This window comes from Phymastichus coffea, unplaced genomic scaffold, assembly GCF_024137745.1.
Source record: "Phymastichus coffea isolate CEN01 unplaced genomic scaffold, Cenicafe_Pcof_1.1 PCOF00169, whole genome shotgun sequence".
Taxonomy (NCBI): Eukaryota; Metazoa; Arthropoda; class Insecta; order Hymenoptera; family Eulophidae; genus Phymastichus; species Phymastichus coffea.
Window position 1 is genome coordinate 326992 of NW_026706980.1, and position 14932 is coordinate 341923.

Consider the following 14932-nt stretch of genomic DNA (forward strand, 5'->3'; position numbering starts at 1 on the left):
CGGAAGCGGCAGCGGCAGCGGCAGCGGCAAAATAAAACAACCGGAGAGGAGAAAAAAGAGGGAAGAGGGAAGAGGGCTCTCTCTCGGACTCGCGCGCGCTGCTGGGATGATGTGCGGCCGCCGCCGCCACCAGGCGACAGAACGCAGCGGAGCCCCGGCCGCGCGCCAACGGCGCTGACTGTCCCCGCCTGCCCGAGAGCGCGCCGTCCGCCCGCGAGAGCGGAGCCAGAGCCCCAGCATGTACGGCCTGATCCTGGAGAACCTGTCCGAGTACATCCGCCAGGTGTACGGCGAGGACCGCTGGGAGGAGATCCGCCGGCAGGCCAACGTGGACCAGCCCAGCTTCAGCGTGCACCAGGTCTACCCGGAGACGCTGCTGCCCCGGCTCGCCAAGAAGGCCATCCAGGTGAGCGCGCGCCTGCGTCAGCGCTGCTGTTTTGCCATTCGGCTCTCGCGCGTACGATCTCGCGCTATTTTTAGCCGCGGCGCTGATTCACGTCGCGATCACGCTCGTCGGCTTTGCGCGCTCGCGCGCTCGCGCGGTGCAACGCTCGATGACCGACCCCGAGCGGGGGGGCCTGTGCTTCTTGCGCGCAGGTGCTGGGCATCACCGAGCGCGAGTTCTTCGACCAGATGGGCGTGCACTTCGTCAGCTTCGTCAGCCAGTACGGCTACGACCGGGTGCTGTCGGTGCTGGGCCGCCACGTGCGCGACTTCCTCAACGGCCTGGACAACCTGCACGAGTACCTCAAGTTCTCGTACCCGCGGATGCGGGCGCCGTCGTTCATCTGCGAGAACGAGACGAGACAAGGTGAGCGAGTGGGCGCCGCCGCCGCCGCCGCCGCTGCCGCTGCCGCCGCCGCCGCCGCGGAGGGACGCGACCGCGAGAGAGAGCGCGAGGGAGCACGCTCAACGGGAATTTCGATATTCGTAGGACTGACTCTGCATTACAGAAGCAAGCGCCGTGGCTTCGTATACTATACGATGGGCCAGATCAGAGAGGTGGCGCGCCACTTCTACCACAAGGAGCTCAAGATCGAGCTCGTGGGCGAGGAGATCCTCTTCGACACCGTCCACGTCACTTTCCAGCTGACCTTCGACAACCGGGCCTTCACGCTCGCCTCGCTCGCCATGACGCGCGAGGAGAAGCACCTGCCCATCGGCGCCTCCGTGCTCTTCGAGATATTCCCCTTCTGCATCGTGTTCGGGTCAGTACTCGGTGCGGCCCCCGCGCCCCCCGCCCCCAGCCTCTCCAGCCCCCGCTCTCGCCGTCTCGCGCTGCTTGCAGGCCGGACATGGTGGTCCGCAGCATCGGCAACTCGCTCATGGTCATCTTGCCCGATCTCGTCGGCAAGAAGATCACCCACCGCTTCGACCTGGTCAGACCGCTGATAGCCTTCAAGTTCCAGTCGGTACGTATGCCTCGCTCGCGCGCGCGCGCGCCCCGGCCAATGCGCCTCTTTGCCCGGCAGATCCTCAACAGGACCAACAACATATTCGAGCTGGTGTCCGTCGAGCCGGTGCTGGCCGAGCGGCCCAGCGACCGCCGCAAGGACGAGCTGCTGCTCAGCAACGAGTTCGACTCCAACGAGGACAAATCGCTGCGGCTGAAAGGTTCGACGCGCGACGCCGAGCGGCGCCAGCGCTCTTGGCCGCCGCCCCTCTAATCGCGCCCCGCGCTCCTCTTTCCCCCGGCAGGTCAGATGATCTACATGGACAACTGGAAGATGATGATGTACCTGGGCACCCCGGTGATGCCCGACCTGAACGCCCTCATTGGCGCCGGCCTCTACATCAACGACCTCTCGCTGCACGACTTCAGCAGGTTGATCCCACGACTCGCCGACCGACTCGCCGACCGAGCTAACGATCCGCGTGCCGATTCGCAGAGACCTGATGCTCGCCGGCACGCAGCAGTCCGTCGAGCTGAAGCTCGCGCTCGACCAGGAGCAGCTCAAGAGTAAGAAGCTCGAGGAGTCCATGAGGAAGCTCGACGAGGAGATGAAGCGCACCGACGAGCTGCTCTACCAGATGATTCCCAAGCAAGTGGCCGATCGGCTGAGAAACGGCGAGAGTCCCATCGACACTTGCGAGGTCTCCGAGCCGCCCGCCGCCGGTGTCGAAATTCACTCACCTCGACGATGAAAACGCGCGATCGCGCTCCCCTTGCTTGCAGATGTTCGACAGCGTGTCGATCCTGTTCTCCGACGTGGTCACCTTCACGGAGATCTGCAGCCGCATCACCCCCATGGAGGTCGTCTCGATGCTCAACGCCATGTACTCGCTGTTCGATCACCTCACCGAGAAGAACCACGTGTACAAGGTAACCGAAGCTCGCGGCGAGTACGAGGCGGAGACCGAGCGGCTGTTTGCGCGCGCAGGTGGAGACGATCGGCGACGCTTACATGGTGGTGTCGGGCGCGCCGGTCAAGCAGAAGGACCACGCGGACCGCGTGTGTGACATGGCGCTGGACATGCTGGAGGCGATAACAGACCTGAAGGACCGCACGACCGGCGAGCACCTGCAGATCCGCATCGGCATCCACAGCGGCGCCGTGGTCGCGGGCATCGTCGGCCTCAAGATGCCGCGCTACTGCCTCTTCGGCGACTCGGTCAACACGGCCTCGCGCATGGAGGCCACCTCCGAGGCCATGCAGATCCACGTGTCGCAGTCGACCAAGGAGCTGCTGTCGCCCACCTACCGCGTCACGGAGCGCGGCGAGATCCAGGTCAAGGGCAAAGGTGCGTAGGGAGCCGCCGACCTCGGCGCCGTCGCGGCCGTCGTCTCTGACGTCTCGCCCGGCACGCTCGCAGGCACCATGAAGACCTACTGGCTGGAGAAGCGCGAGCAGCGCCTCGTGTCGTCCACCAAGAGCGTCTGCATCCACGAGTCGCCGCAGTGGCACGCCAGCAGCCGGCACGCCGCGCCCGACGGCCAGCAGCAGCAGCAGCAGCAGCAGCAGCAGCAGCAGCAGCAGCATCAGCAGCAGCAGCCATCCTCGTCGCCGAGCGGCGCCACGGTGCGGATGCTCGCTCGGCTGCCGATCAACCATCAGGCCGCGCCCGGCCAGGCCTGCCAGTCGAGCGCAGCGCCCGCAGCCACCGTCGCCGCCATCACCGCCTTCTCGAGCTTGCAGCCGGTCGCCACCGACGACCGGCCCATCTACTCGCCCGTCACCTTCCAGGACGTCGCGCGCAGGTCCGTCGCCAACTCGCCCACCAAGAGCCTCTCCGTGAAAGGTAGGAGCCGCGCCGTTTGGCCGGGCGTGCGCCTTGATCGCCAGCTCGATTGCAGAACTGCGCTCCAACTCGCTGGGCGCGGTGACGGCCACGAGCGAGTTGCTCGGCTGCCTCATGTCCGACACGCAGCAGCACTTCCGGCTGCATCGCAACAGCGTCTCGCTGTCGTCCAAGCCCAGGCCGCACAACCACCACCACAGCCCCAGCGAGCAGTCGGTGAGCGTGCACCGGTCCCAGCACTCGGCCCACGACAATCAGCTGGTGCAGCAGCAGCAGCGGCAGCAGCAGCAGCAACAGCCGCAGGACACCGGCTCCGCCGTCGACTCGGCGACGACGCTCAGCAGCTCGTCGCTCGTCGACGACTGCAAGCGTCGGCCGGACGACGCCGGCGGCAGCAGTTCCGACGCGAGCGTCGCGAGTCGCCGACTACCGCGAGCACCGACCGCCCTGGTCGCCGCCGCGCGCGTCGAGGCCTGCTGCCCCGGCTTTGCCATACCAAAGACCGGCGGCAAGTCGCGAGGTGGCAACTGCAGCATAGGATAGACGCGCCAATCCGTTTGCCCACCCTCTCCCCATCTCGCACCCGCACACGCACACGCACACGCCTAGCCTCCACACGTCAGCTTTCGCTTTTTCAGCACTTGCCGCAGCCTGAGAGACACATTCCTCGGATCCAGCACGCACAGCAGCCGACAGTCGCTCGGTCGAGTGGTCGATCGCCAAAGCGCCGAAAATGTAAATCCGTCAGCTCGCAGCAAGTCAGCTCGTCCAGCACTCGACGTATCCATGTCAATTAATCACGACAAGTGTGCTCTATTGTGTACGGCTTCGCGCGGCAAAGCAGAGTGGAGCCGACGTCGGGCGGCGTCGCGCGAGCCGCTGCATAATATTCGACCACGCCGTGCCGTCGCGCGTAGGCGTGCGCGCCGACGTCGCGGCGACGAACCGGGCAGCGAGCGAGCGAGCGAGCAAGCGAGGACGCCGCGCAGGCAACGCTCCGCGCGACGAGGAAGGCGATGGGAAAGACGATCAGCAGAGCAGAAAAGGAGGCAGGGAGGAGGCGAGCTCTCTAACGACAAGATTAACGAGGAAGTAGGAGGCCGCGGCACATAAGATGTAAAAACTTTGATATAATAAGTAAAGAGATATGTATTCGTGTTACTGAGCACACGCAAACACGGCGAGTCATTCATTTCAATAGCCCGACCCTGTCTACTGACACCATCGCCGCCACCAGCAGACAACACCACCCCCTCGTCCTGAATTAACTTTTTCTTCGCTCTCTCGGCGTTCGTCCACCCACGGTCGCGGCCGCCGCGGGGCGAGGGCGAGTTCATTAATCTATCGCCGACGAGCGGCAGCGCATTAACCGCGGACGATCCCGAGCTTGCAGGAGAAGCGCAATGGGCGCGGGACAATGGGCCGTCGGTGATTTTTCAAGCTAAGTCGCCGACATTGCCTCGGCTTGCCGGCGGCGGCGCGTGTACAACTTTCCATTTTTCCGGATTGGCCGCGCGATATCTGTCGACCCCCCGACGTGGATCGCCAGCAGCACACGCCTACGAGGCACGAGGCTGCCTCCGGGCCGCGGCGAATTGTCGCCGGCACGCGGCCCGTTCTTTATCGTCTCGCTACGTCTGGCTTTTCGGCGCGCGCTCGTCGCGTTCGGTTTGCCAGGCGTGCACTCTGGAAATTCGATTACTCCTCTTGTAACTCGTCGCGCGCCACCGGATCAGATTTTTCGCTCGGCCGACTACCGTTACCGCTCTCTCCTCCCTGTCCTTTCGCGTGCACGCGTACTCCCATCGCGAGAAGCGAAAAACGAGAAACGGCTCGAAATTAGCAGGCGAGCGAAGCGCAACGAAGTTGACCCGCGAGAGAGAGGCGAATCGGCTCCATCCGCATCCATGCAGTAGGCGGGGGCTTACGCGGAAGCGCGCGAAGAAGCAGGAAGTATCGGCGTTGAATTTCGGCGACGAACGAGCCCGATCCGCGAATCGAAATGGCCGGCAACCAGGAGGCTCTCCGACGGGAAACAGTCCGAGCGAGTCGGCCGCGGCGCCGCGACGTGGTGCGCCGGCGGAGGAGCGAGCGGCGGAGCGGGCGGCGGCGGCGGCGCGGGAGGCGGGCTCGGCAAGCCGGCGGATGCGCGGAGGCTGCGGTCCGCAGCCCGGCCGCTATATAAGACCAGCGCCGCTCGCGGAGCCCGCTCACTTCCGCAGCACCGGTCGGCCGAGGCAGCGCGCCAACCAGCAACGCACCACGCTCCTGCGCCCACCCGTGGTCACCTCGCGCCCCTGGCATCCATCGAGTGCGGACGAGTGCTGCTCGCGTGAAACGGTGAGTCCGCCGATCGCGACGATCGGCCCGGCGGACCGGCGGAGACCAACGCGCGGCGCGCTCTGCTTGCAGGCATGTCGAAGCTGTCGCTGCTGATGGCGGTGCTGCTGGCGACGGCGCTGGGCCTGCTGCCGGCCGGCGGCGGGGCGAGCGCCGCCGAGCTGTTCGGCGAGGAGGAGGCGCCGCCGGCCGAGCGCCCGCAGCCCGAGCGCAACCTCGAGTACGCGCTGCGCCGCGGACTCTGGCTGCCCGCGCAGCTGGGCGAGGCGCTGGACTCGCGCGAGCGCCGCTCGGCCGCCGGCATGGGCTCGTCGTTCATCCGCTTCGGGCGTGCCGAGGCCGTCAGCCAGCCGCAGACGCGCTCCGACCTGATCATCCGCTACGGCCGCGACGGTCTCAACGGCCGGCTGACCAAGCTGCGCCAGGAGCGCATGCGGCGCCTGGCCCGCCTCGCCCTCATCTGCGCCGCCAAGAGCCAGGACGACGCGCCCGCCAACTCGGCCGAGGAGAAGATCCTGCGCGAGATCTGCAAGGACGCGCCACTGCACCCCACCGTGCCCGACTTCGTCTAGCCCGGCTGCGCCGCCGCCGCCGCCGCCGCCGCCGCTGCTCAAGCTGCTTATCCCTTACCGACTTGGTTACGTCATATGAAAAGCATGCACCTCCTTGCCATTCACTCCGCGCGAACGACTGGCGAGACGAACACTTTCGTCGACGATGTTACTCTGCGTTGTACAACTCCAACTCCGACTGTCTCCGTCTGTCCATCCGTCTCTCTCTCTCTCTCTCTCTCTCTCTCTCTCTCTCTCTCTCTCTCTCTCTCTCTCCGTCCGAAGCTCTTTCTCTGTGCTCCGCGAGCGAGAAGGGGAGAGGGAGAGGGAGAGAGAGAAAGAGAGCCCAAATTCACTGTAACTACAAAGAGAACAAGTGGGAAGAGCGGCGAGGAGCTGCGATCGCAGTTATGTACGATGGAATGTCCAAAAGCCTGAATAAAGTCTGTTTCGTATAGATGCACGTAGACATGGTATATGTGTGACCCGTCCCGCGGCGCTGAAAGCGAGGCGCGCCGCGGCGCTAATCCCGACGAATGATGCCGGGCAGCAGCGCCGCGCTATAATCGTTAATCACCGCACGCAACAATGGGGATCCGCGCCTACATAAATCTCGCGGCGACGAGCTGCTCTCGTTTTTCTCGCGCGCCCGCTGATCCCTGCGAGCGCCTCTTGTGCCTAATCCACGGCCGGCGGCGGCGGCGGCACTCGTGGGGATTCGGCCGCGCGCAAGTAGGCGAGCGCGGGCCCGCGGGCGCGCAGTCGCTCGCGCGGCGCCAGACCGGGGCAGCCAGCCGCCAGCATGAACGCGTCCGAGTCGCAGCAGAACCTGCTGAACAGCGAGCAGCGCGCGACCAGCGTGGTCTCGCTCAGCGCCCCGGCCGAGTACATCCTCGGCCCGGTGGAGAAGCACTTTCTGCTCAGCGCCGAGCGCGGCGACTGCGCCACCGTGCGCCGCCTGCTCGAGGAGAACAAGGACCACCCGGAGATCCTCAACATCGACTGCGTCGACCCGCTCAACCGCTCGGCCCTCATCGCCGCCATCGAGAACGAAAACATCGACCTGATCTACCTGCTCCTCGAGATGGGAATCAGTGTCAAGGTGCGCGCCGAACCCCTACGAGTGCCTCGCTCGCCCCCGCCCCCGCCCCCTCCCGTCTTCCCGCGCCCCCTGCGGCGATCGCGACTCACGGCGCTCCGCGCTGCTTTGCCGGCGACAGGACTCGCTGCTGCACGCCATCAAGGAGGAGTACGTGGAGGCGGTGGAGGTGCTGCTCGAGCACGAGGAGAAGAGCCACAAGTCCGGCCAACCGTACGTAAGTAGGCGATCGGGGGGTGGTATTTGGGGGGGAGGGGGAGGGGGGGGGGGAGCGCGCGTCCAGGGCGCCTAACCAGGCCTGGCGCGCCGGCAGAGCTGGGAGGCGGTGGACCGCTCGGCCAGCAACTTCACGCCCGACATCACGCCGCTGGTGCTGGCCGCCCACATGAACAACTACGAGATCCTGAAGATCCTGCTGGACCGCGGCGCCACGCTGCCCACGCCGCACGACGTGCGCTGCGGCTGCGACGAGTGCGTGACCTCCAGCGAGACGGACTCGCTGCGCCACTCGCAGGCGCGCATCAACGCCTACCGCGCGCTCACCTCCTCGTCGCTGATCGCGCTGTCGTCGCGCGACCCCCTGCTCACCGCCTTCGAGCTGTCCTGGGAGCTGCGCCGCCTGAGCCGCATGGAGCAGGAGTTCCGCTCCGAGTACAACGAGATGCGCGAGGGCGTGCAGGTGTTCGCCACCTCGCTGCTGGACCACGCGCGCACCAGCTACGAGCTCGAGATCATGCTCAACTTCAACCCCACGGGCGAGGCCTGGGAGCCCGGCGAGCGCCAGACCCTGGAGCGCCTCAAGCTCGCCATCAAGTACAAGCAGAAGCAGTTCGTCGCGCACCCCAACGTGCAGCAGCTGCTGGCCAAGATCTGGTACGACGGCCTGCCGGGCTTCCGTCGCCTCAGCATGGTGGGCCAGCTGGTCGAGGTGGGCAAGCTGGGCGCCCAGTTCCCCGTCTACAGCACCATCTACATGCTGGCGCCCGCCTCGCCCAAGGCCCTCTTCATGAAGAAGCCCTTCGTCAAGTTCATCTGCCACTCGTCCTCCTACCTGGTCTTCCTCAGTGAGCACGGCTGCCCCGACCCGCCCCGACCCGCCCCGCCCGCCCGAGTCCCGCTCACCGTCGCCCCGCGCATGTTCGCAGTGCTGCTGGGCGCCGCCTCGCAGCGCATCGAGTACTTGGCCATCGAGCTCTTCGGCACGGAGTGGATGCGCGAGGTGCTCGCCGGCTGGAAGCGCAGGGAGCGCGGCTGCCTGCCCGGCCTGGTCGAGTCCGGCGTCGTCATCTACGTGATAAGTAGGTCGCCGCCGAGCCCGCGGCCCTCCGACTCTCGCTCGCTCGCTCGCTAACCGACTGTCGCTCGCGCAGGTATAGTCGTGGGCGAGGTGCGCTCGCTGTGGTCGGACGGCCTGCTGGAGTACATCTCCGACCTGTGGAACATCGTCGACTTCATCCAGAACGTCTTCTACGTGATCTGGCTGTGCATGCGCGCGACCTCGTGGTTCATCGTCATGGTAGGTGCCTCCGCTCGGTCGGCCGTGGGCATTGACGCCGTTCGACCCAGCGCGCTCCGTCTTTCTGTTGGCAGAGGGAGTACTGGTCCGGCGAGGATCCCTGGTACCCCCGCGACCACTGGTCGGACTTCGAGCCGATGCTGCTGTCGGAGGGCGCCTTCGGCGCCGCGATGATTTTCAGGTGAGCGCGATCGACTCCAGCCGGGGGCGCGACGCACCACGGCCAAATCTCTCACCGGCGACCGCGCGTGTGCTCGGCAGCTTCCTCAAGCTCGTGCACATATTCAGCGTGAATCCCCACCTGGGCCCCCTGCAGATCTCGCTCGGCCGGATGATCATCGACATCATCAAGTTCTTCTTCATCTACACCCTCGTGCTGTTCGCCTTCGGCTGCGGTAGGTGCTCCGACGACGACGACGACGACGACGACGACGACGACGACGACGACGACGACGACGACGACGACGACGACGACGACGACGACGACGACGACGACGACGACGACGACGACGACGACGACGACAACGACGACGACGACTGACCGGCGCGAGGCCTTCTCCGCAGGCATGAACCAGCTGCTGTGGTACTACGCCGACCTGGAGAAGAACAAGTGCTACCACCTGCCGAGCGGCCTGCCGGACTTCGACAACAACGAGAAGGCCTGCTCGACGTGGCGGAGATTCGCCAAGTGAGCCCCGGCCGCGAGCGCGCGCCTGCACCACTCGTCGCTCACCCACGCTTTCGCCCCCGACAGCCTGTTCGAGACGTCGCAGTCGCTGTTCTGGGCGAGCTTCGGCATGGTGGACCTCATGTCGTTCGACCTCACGGGCATCAAGAGCTTCACGCGCTTCTGGGCCCTGCTCATGTTCGGCTCCTACTCGGTCATCAACATCATCGTGCTGCTCAACATGCTCATCGCCATGATGTCCAACTCCTACCAGATAATCTCGGTGAGGCACTTCATTAGTCGGGCGGTATCGCGGGGGAGTATTTCTCGTCCCTTCTTTTTTTTCTTTCCCTTTTCTTTCCTTTTTCTTTGCTCTCGCCGTCGGCCTCTCCCAGGAAAGGGCGGATACCGAGTGGAAATTCGCGCGGAGTCACTTGTGGATGAGCTACTTCGAGGACGGCGACACGGTGCCGCCGCCCTTCAACATGATACCCACCGCCAAGACCTTCGACCGGATCGTCAAGTGCGGGAAGACGGGCAAGCCGACTCGCTCCATCATCGTGAGAAGCCTCTTCGGCTCGGCCGGCTCGGCAGCGCGACTGACCTGCCGGCTTGCTTGCAGAAAAAGTCGCGCGATAAGGCGCAGGAGCGCCACGACACGGTCATGCGACTGCTGATCCGTCGCTACGTGACCACCGAGCAGAGCAAAACCGACGACTTCGGCATAACCGAGGACGACGTCATGGAGATCCGGCAGGACATCTCCACCCTCCGCTACGAGCTGATCGACATCCTGCGCCAGAACGGCATGAAGACGCCCGAGGTCGACAAGGGAGACTCCTCTCGTGAGTTCGCCGACGGACGCGCCGCGAGGACGAGGAGCTCGAGTCGACGCCCTAACCGCGACCCCGTTGCTTTCAGTGTCGGGCAAGAAGGGCCGCGTGATGGAGCGCCGCCTGCAGAAGGACTTCCAGATCGGACCCATCGAGGGCATCGTCAGCTCGGTCATCAGCCAGGGCGAGAAGGCGCCCAAGGACGTCTTCAGCCAGATCGCCAAGGCGATCGGGCGCAAGTCGAGCGAGACCAAGAAGAAGGACTGGAACGCGATGGTGCGCCAGAACACCACGGCGCGCGACCCCATCGGCAGCAGCACCGACGCCCTCGAGAAGCAGCACCGTCGCAGCATGCGCAGGCACCTGCAGCACCAGGCCCACTCGGTCCTCGAGTCTCTCGACCCGCAGCGCCTCGTCGAGTACAATCCCGCGCTCTCCGAGGTGTCCGCCACCACGAGGATCGCCTACGCCAAGTTCATGCTCAGGAGGCCGCAGAGGCAGGAGCCCGAGGAAGGTCGGCCTCGCTTTGGCTTTCGCTTGGTCCAACCGCTTGATTGCTCGTTCGCTCGTGTTCGGCCGTTCGCGATACGGACATTGACAACTAGGACAACTTCTTTCGGAGAGGACTCACAGCCTTACTTAATTGCGTTTATTTTCGCTCGTTCGGATCGCTACAAAATGCAACGTCGTTGGGTTTTCAACGGCGACGCCAATGAATTTTACACTGATCGCATATACGTCCGCGAGGCAAAAAGTCTATAGATGGATCGGCTGAAGCGTTTGTCGAACGTTTGCTGCAGAGGCTGGCGAGGGCGGCGGAGCAGGGGAGAAGAGCAAACGCGAGAGTCAGCGCGTGAAAATAGCCGAGCCGCCCAAGGCAGGAGAGGCGCCGGACAAGCCGTCGGCGGGACCCGCGCGGGCACTGAGCACCGCCAGCAGAAAGTCGCTGTCCAAGGCGGTCAGCCAGGAGAGGGACAAGCGGCCGGCGGCGGCCGCGAGCGTCAAGGCGAGCCTCGAGGCCAAGCCGTCGGCGGAGGCCCGCGCGGCCGCGCCGTCGCCCATCCCCGAGGAGCCCGAGGCCGGCAAGGACGCGGTCGCGCCGTCCACGCTCAAGAAGCTGCCGTCCAAGGACGAGAAGGCGGCGAAGCCACAGCCCGCCCCGGTCGCCTCCTTGGCCGGGCCGCCCATGGAGACCACCCAGGCCAGGGGCCGGTCCAAGGCCACCGGCCAGATCGTCGGCGGCTGGATCTGAGCGCTCGCTCCTCGCGCAGACTCTGCGCAAACTCTTGTACCGCTTCATCAATAAAAGCTCAGTTTTCCAACAAAGCACCGACATTGCGCTCGTCCCGCCCGCCGCGACTCCCGCCGCGACTCCCGCCGGACGCGCACGGCCCGAGGATCGCGCTCAGCAACTTCCTGCAACAGTCGGGCCGGCCGTTGGAGCGGGTCTCGGTGGCGAGCGCCGCCGCGGCTCGGGACGAGGGCCTCACCTCCGTCGCGTGGCGCCGCCTCGGCCGCCGGACCCGGGGGACGCCTCGGTGGCCAGCGCGCCGATCTCGTACTTGCGGAGCGTCCTCCTGGCGTCGGACGAGTGGCCGAAGTCGTCGAAGCCCGCGCTCGCATCGGCGCCCGCGTGCTCGGCGATCAGCTCCGGCCCACCTGGGTGCTGAGCCGCGCCGATTAGAGTCGGGCTCGACCGCAGCCGATGCATACGTACGTTGTCCATGTACTCGGTGACATCGTAAACGTTGCCCCACAGCACGATCCAGACAGGGCACCCGTCGCTGCCGTTGTTCCGTCCCACCTCGGCCAGCGTGTACCGGCGCTCGTCCATAATCGATGGCGCCGCAGCCGCAGCGGCCTGCCCTTATATGCTCGAAAGTCGCCGTCGGACGAGACGCGTGCGCGCTCGCTCGTTCGTCGAATCGCGCTTTCGCGCTATCTGCCACGATACGATCTGTACGTCGGGCGCGGCACGCAGAGCTCGCGCGCTCTCTTTCCGTGTATGGGTGACGCGCTGCACTCGGCTTGTTGTTCGATCGATTGTCGAGCGGCGGCGGCGGCGGCGGCGGCGGCAGCAGCAGCGAGGCTCCAGATCACACGGGCCGATGGGCCAAAAACTCGGGGATCCGCTTGATTTACGACTGCGGAACTCTGCAGCGAGGGCGTGTACAGCGAGGTGTGTGCGCTGCAGATTTGCCAGCTCTGATTAGGACAGCTTCCGCCGTCACCGTCGCGGCCGCTTGTTTTATTCGTTTCAATTGACTGTCGCTGCGCGCAGAGGGATTGGTTTTTATTATTTATTTTTTTTTCCATTCCTCTTTTTTCATTTTCGTTTTTTGTCGTTGCGCGATAACTGTGAATCGGATGATTAATAAGTCGGGCGGAAAAGTGTAACACGCCTGACAGGAGGGAGAGCGCGTCTAACGACGCAAGCCGCGCATTATTGGCGATCGAGCGAGTTCGGCGCGGGCGGAAGCGCGGATTCGCCGTTGGGGTGTCATTAGTCGAGCGGCCGTGCCATTAGCGACATGTGACACAGTTGGCGGGTCGGTATAAATAGCCGGCGCTGGCGCACGCACGGGCGCACAGTCATGTCCGCGAACACGGCGCTGCTTCGCCGCTGCCGGCACTGTCGCGTGCTGCTGCTGCTGCTGCTGCTGCTGCTGCCGATGCTGGTGCCCGGCCGGGCGGCGCGGCCCCGCAGCCCGTGGCTCGGCGCCCTCGGCGCTCTGCTCGAGGACTGCCCGCGCGACGCCCTGGCCGGCTGCGCCCGCAGGCGCGCGCTCGCCGCCATCGACCGCATCCTCGAGGACGACACCGTGCCGCTCGTCGAGGGCCTCGAGCTCGTCAAGCTCCGCGAGCGCACGGCCAACGACAGCGTGACCGTCGCCGTCAGGTGGGTGTAGCTCGGTTGCCCCCGTCTCTCTCTGTCTCTCTCTCTCTCTCTCAGCCTTGACTCGCGATGTCACGCGATTATTAGCGATACGTGCGCGCGCGCACGCCACCTATTGCCATCGATCGCGCGATCGATCGGCATGAAACTGATAAAACGCGACAAGGTGGAATCGCGCGTACGGCCACCGTTGTCGCTCTCGCGAACGGGCGACGAGGCAGCGGAACCGGAATCGGGCCAGCCGGGCTCGGCCGCGCATCGGTCTCCGCAACTAGCAACGCTCACCTGTGACACAAGACCGCGCGATGCGTGCGCGTGTTCCGCAGAGACCTGCTGAGGCGAGTCCGCGAGGGGGACTGTCGCACGGCGCCGCAGACTGCAGCGGAGCACGAGTGGACCGAGGAGGAGGAGGAGGAGGAGGAGGGCGGCTGGCGCGCTCGGCTGACCAGGCGGTTGGCGCGCGCGCTCGGCACCCACGCGGTCAGGATCGACGCGGAGCGGCTGGCGCGCTGGGCCGGGGACGGCGGTGGCGCGGCCGTCGGCCAGGTGGAGTCGCGAGGTGAGCGCGCGCCCGCGTGCGCAGCCGCGAGCAGCCGCCTGAGCCGCAGCTTGTCCGCAGGTCGCAGGCGCCGCCGCCGGCAGATGCAGATGATGCCGATCGTCATGATGGGCGTGCTGCTGATGGGCAGCGTGCTGATCCCCATGGGCTTCCAGTTCCTGGCGGTGCTGGGCGGCAAGGCGCTCATCCTGGCCAAGATGGCGCTCATGCTGTCGAGCATCCAAGGCCTGAAGAAGATCGCCACGAACGGCGTGAACTACGGCCTCTACCACAGCCCCGTGCCGGAGCCCTGGCACGAGCGCAGCACCGCGGGCGCGGAGCTGCCGGCCTACTACGCGGCGCCCGGCTACCTGGACCCGGCCGGCCTCGGCTACCTGCAGGCGGGTCGGCGCTCGGCCGCGCCGCCGAGCGCTTAGCCAAGCGCCGTCGAGCCGCCCGAGCACGGCCAACGCAACTGGAGCGGCTCCTCCAGAGCTCTTTGCGCAGCTCACCTATCATTGTGCGTTTGACATTGCGAATAAAAGTTGTGAGTGTGAGGGAAGCAATACTCGTTCGTTTCTTTATCTCTTTTAATCATCAATCCTTTGCTGCTTGCTATACATCGTGTTGGCGTCGCTGTTCCGCGTCTACAGTGTCCGCAGGTCTTTCGTTTGCAAACGACAAGCCGAGGACGCTGGCACGCGAAGCTTCGTTTCGCTCGCTCACTCGCTCTCTCTCTCTCTCTCTCTCTCTCTCGCTCTCCCGCGAAGATCCGCTGCTCGCAAACGTCACAAATACGAGCGCTCGACGCGCTCCGCATACCACGCACACACCACTCTTTCTCTCGATGTTCGTTCGCCGCTTTTCCTCAATCGCCCGCCGGTCGAATCCGTCGCCTGGCCCGGAGAAGCAGCGCGACGCCCGTCGCGCGTAAAATTCGCGGTAAGAAAATTGGCGCGCATCGCCCCGGTGGCTCGCGGCGGCTACCGCGGAGCAAAGGAGGCGCGACGCACGCGCGCGCACACGTATACCTACATATATCTACGTTCTGGCAGTTTTTCAGTTAAATGCGTGTTGTATATCGTTAGGTTTCGGCTCGTTTATTGCAACGGGCGAGAATTCGCGCGCACGGTGTGTGTCGCCGGAACCTATAGCGAATTTTTGGCAACGGAGGAGTACTCGGGAGACCGGGCCGGGGCGGAAGACGTCGGGAGTCGCGCGTCGGCACACTGCTCTCCTCGTTAGCGCGGGG

The 14932-nt window shown here is 65.4% G+C and overlaps 5 protein-coding genes across 8 annotated transcripts; 4 read left to right on the forward strand and 1 right to left on the reverse strand.

Annotated features, from left to right (window-relative positions):
* Positions 1-139: 139 nt before the first annotated feature.
* On the forward strand, positions 140-4730 carry LOC131673107 (soluble guanylate cyclase 88E). Its single transcript, XM_058950824.1, has 11 exons — positions 140-406; positions 598-811; positions 935-1208; positions 1289-1412; positions 1473-1614; positions 1699-1825; positions 1890-2094; positions 2177-2323; positions 2382-2742; positions 2815-3240; positions 3296-4730. The coding sequence occupies exons 1-11, from the start codon at positions 239-241 to the stop codon at positions 3781-3783; spliced, it is 2676 nt and encodes an 891-aa protein (XP_058806807.1). The 5' UTR covers positions 140-238; the 3' UTR covers positions 3784-4730.
* A 707-nt stretch (positions 4731-5437) lies between these two features.
* LOC131673146 (uncharacterized) lies at positions 5438-6594 on the forward strand. The gene is made up of 2 exons (XM_058950895.1): positions 5438-5580; positions 5653-6594. The coding sequence occupies exon 2, from the start codon at positions 5655-5657 to the stop codon at positions 6150-6152; it is 498 nt and encodes a 165-aa protein (XP_058806878.1). The 5' UTR covers positions 5438-5580; positions 5653-5654; the 3' UTR covers positions 6153-6594.
* Positions 6595-6698: 104 nt separating this feature from the next.
* LOC131673143 (transient receptor potential protein) lies at positions 6699-11714 on the forward strand. 4 transcript variants are annotated; one of them, XM_058950888.1, is made up of 13 exons: positions 6699-7233; positions 7352-7447; positions 7544-8294; positions 8376-8528; positions 8601-8746; positions 8821-8927; positions 9063-9141; positions 9311-9434; positions 9501-9696; positions 9809-9973; positions 10036-10258; positions 10335-10760; positions 11047-11714. In XM_058950888.1, the coding sequence occupies exons 1-13, from the start codon at positions 6720-6722 to the stop codon at positions 11496-11498; spliced, it is 3432 nt and encodes a 1143-aa protein (XP_058806871.1). In that variant the 5' UTR covers positions 6699-6719; the 3' UTR covers positions 11499-11714. The 4 variants fall into 4 exon arrangements, with proteins under 4 accessions (XP_058806871.1, XP_058806874.1, XP_058806873.1 ...); XM_058950890.1 differs by having other exon boundaries at positions 6850-7233; positions 9008-9141; positions 11047-11712; XM_058950889.1 differs by having other exon boundaries at positions 6850-7447.
* Positions 11715-11718: 4 nt separating this feature from the next.
* LOC131673147 (cytochrome b5-like) lies at positions 11719-12131 on the reverse strand. Its single transcript, XM_058950896.1, has one exon. The coding sequence runs from the start codon at positions 12078-12080 to the stop codon at positions 11733-11735; it is 348 nt and encodes a 115-aa protein (XP_058806879.1). The 5' UTR covers positions 12081-12131; the 3' UTR covers positions 11719-11732.
* A 709-nt stretch (positions 12132-12840) lies between these two features.
* Positions 12841-14283, forward strand: LOC131673144 (uncharacterized). Its single transcript, XM_058950892.1, has 3 exons — positions 12841-13145; positions 13469-13701; positions 13762-14283. Exons 1-3 carry the CDS (start codon positions 12841-12843, stop codon positions 14115-14117), a joined length of 894 nt encoding a protein of 297 aa, XP_058806875.1. The 3' UTR covers positions 14118-14283.
* Positions 14284-14932: the final 649 nt, after the last annotated feature.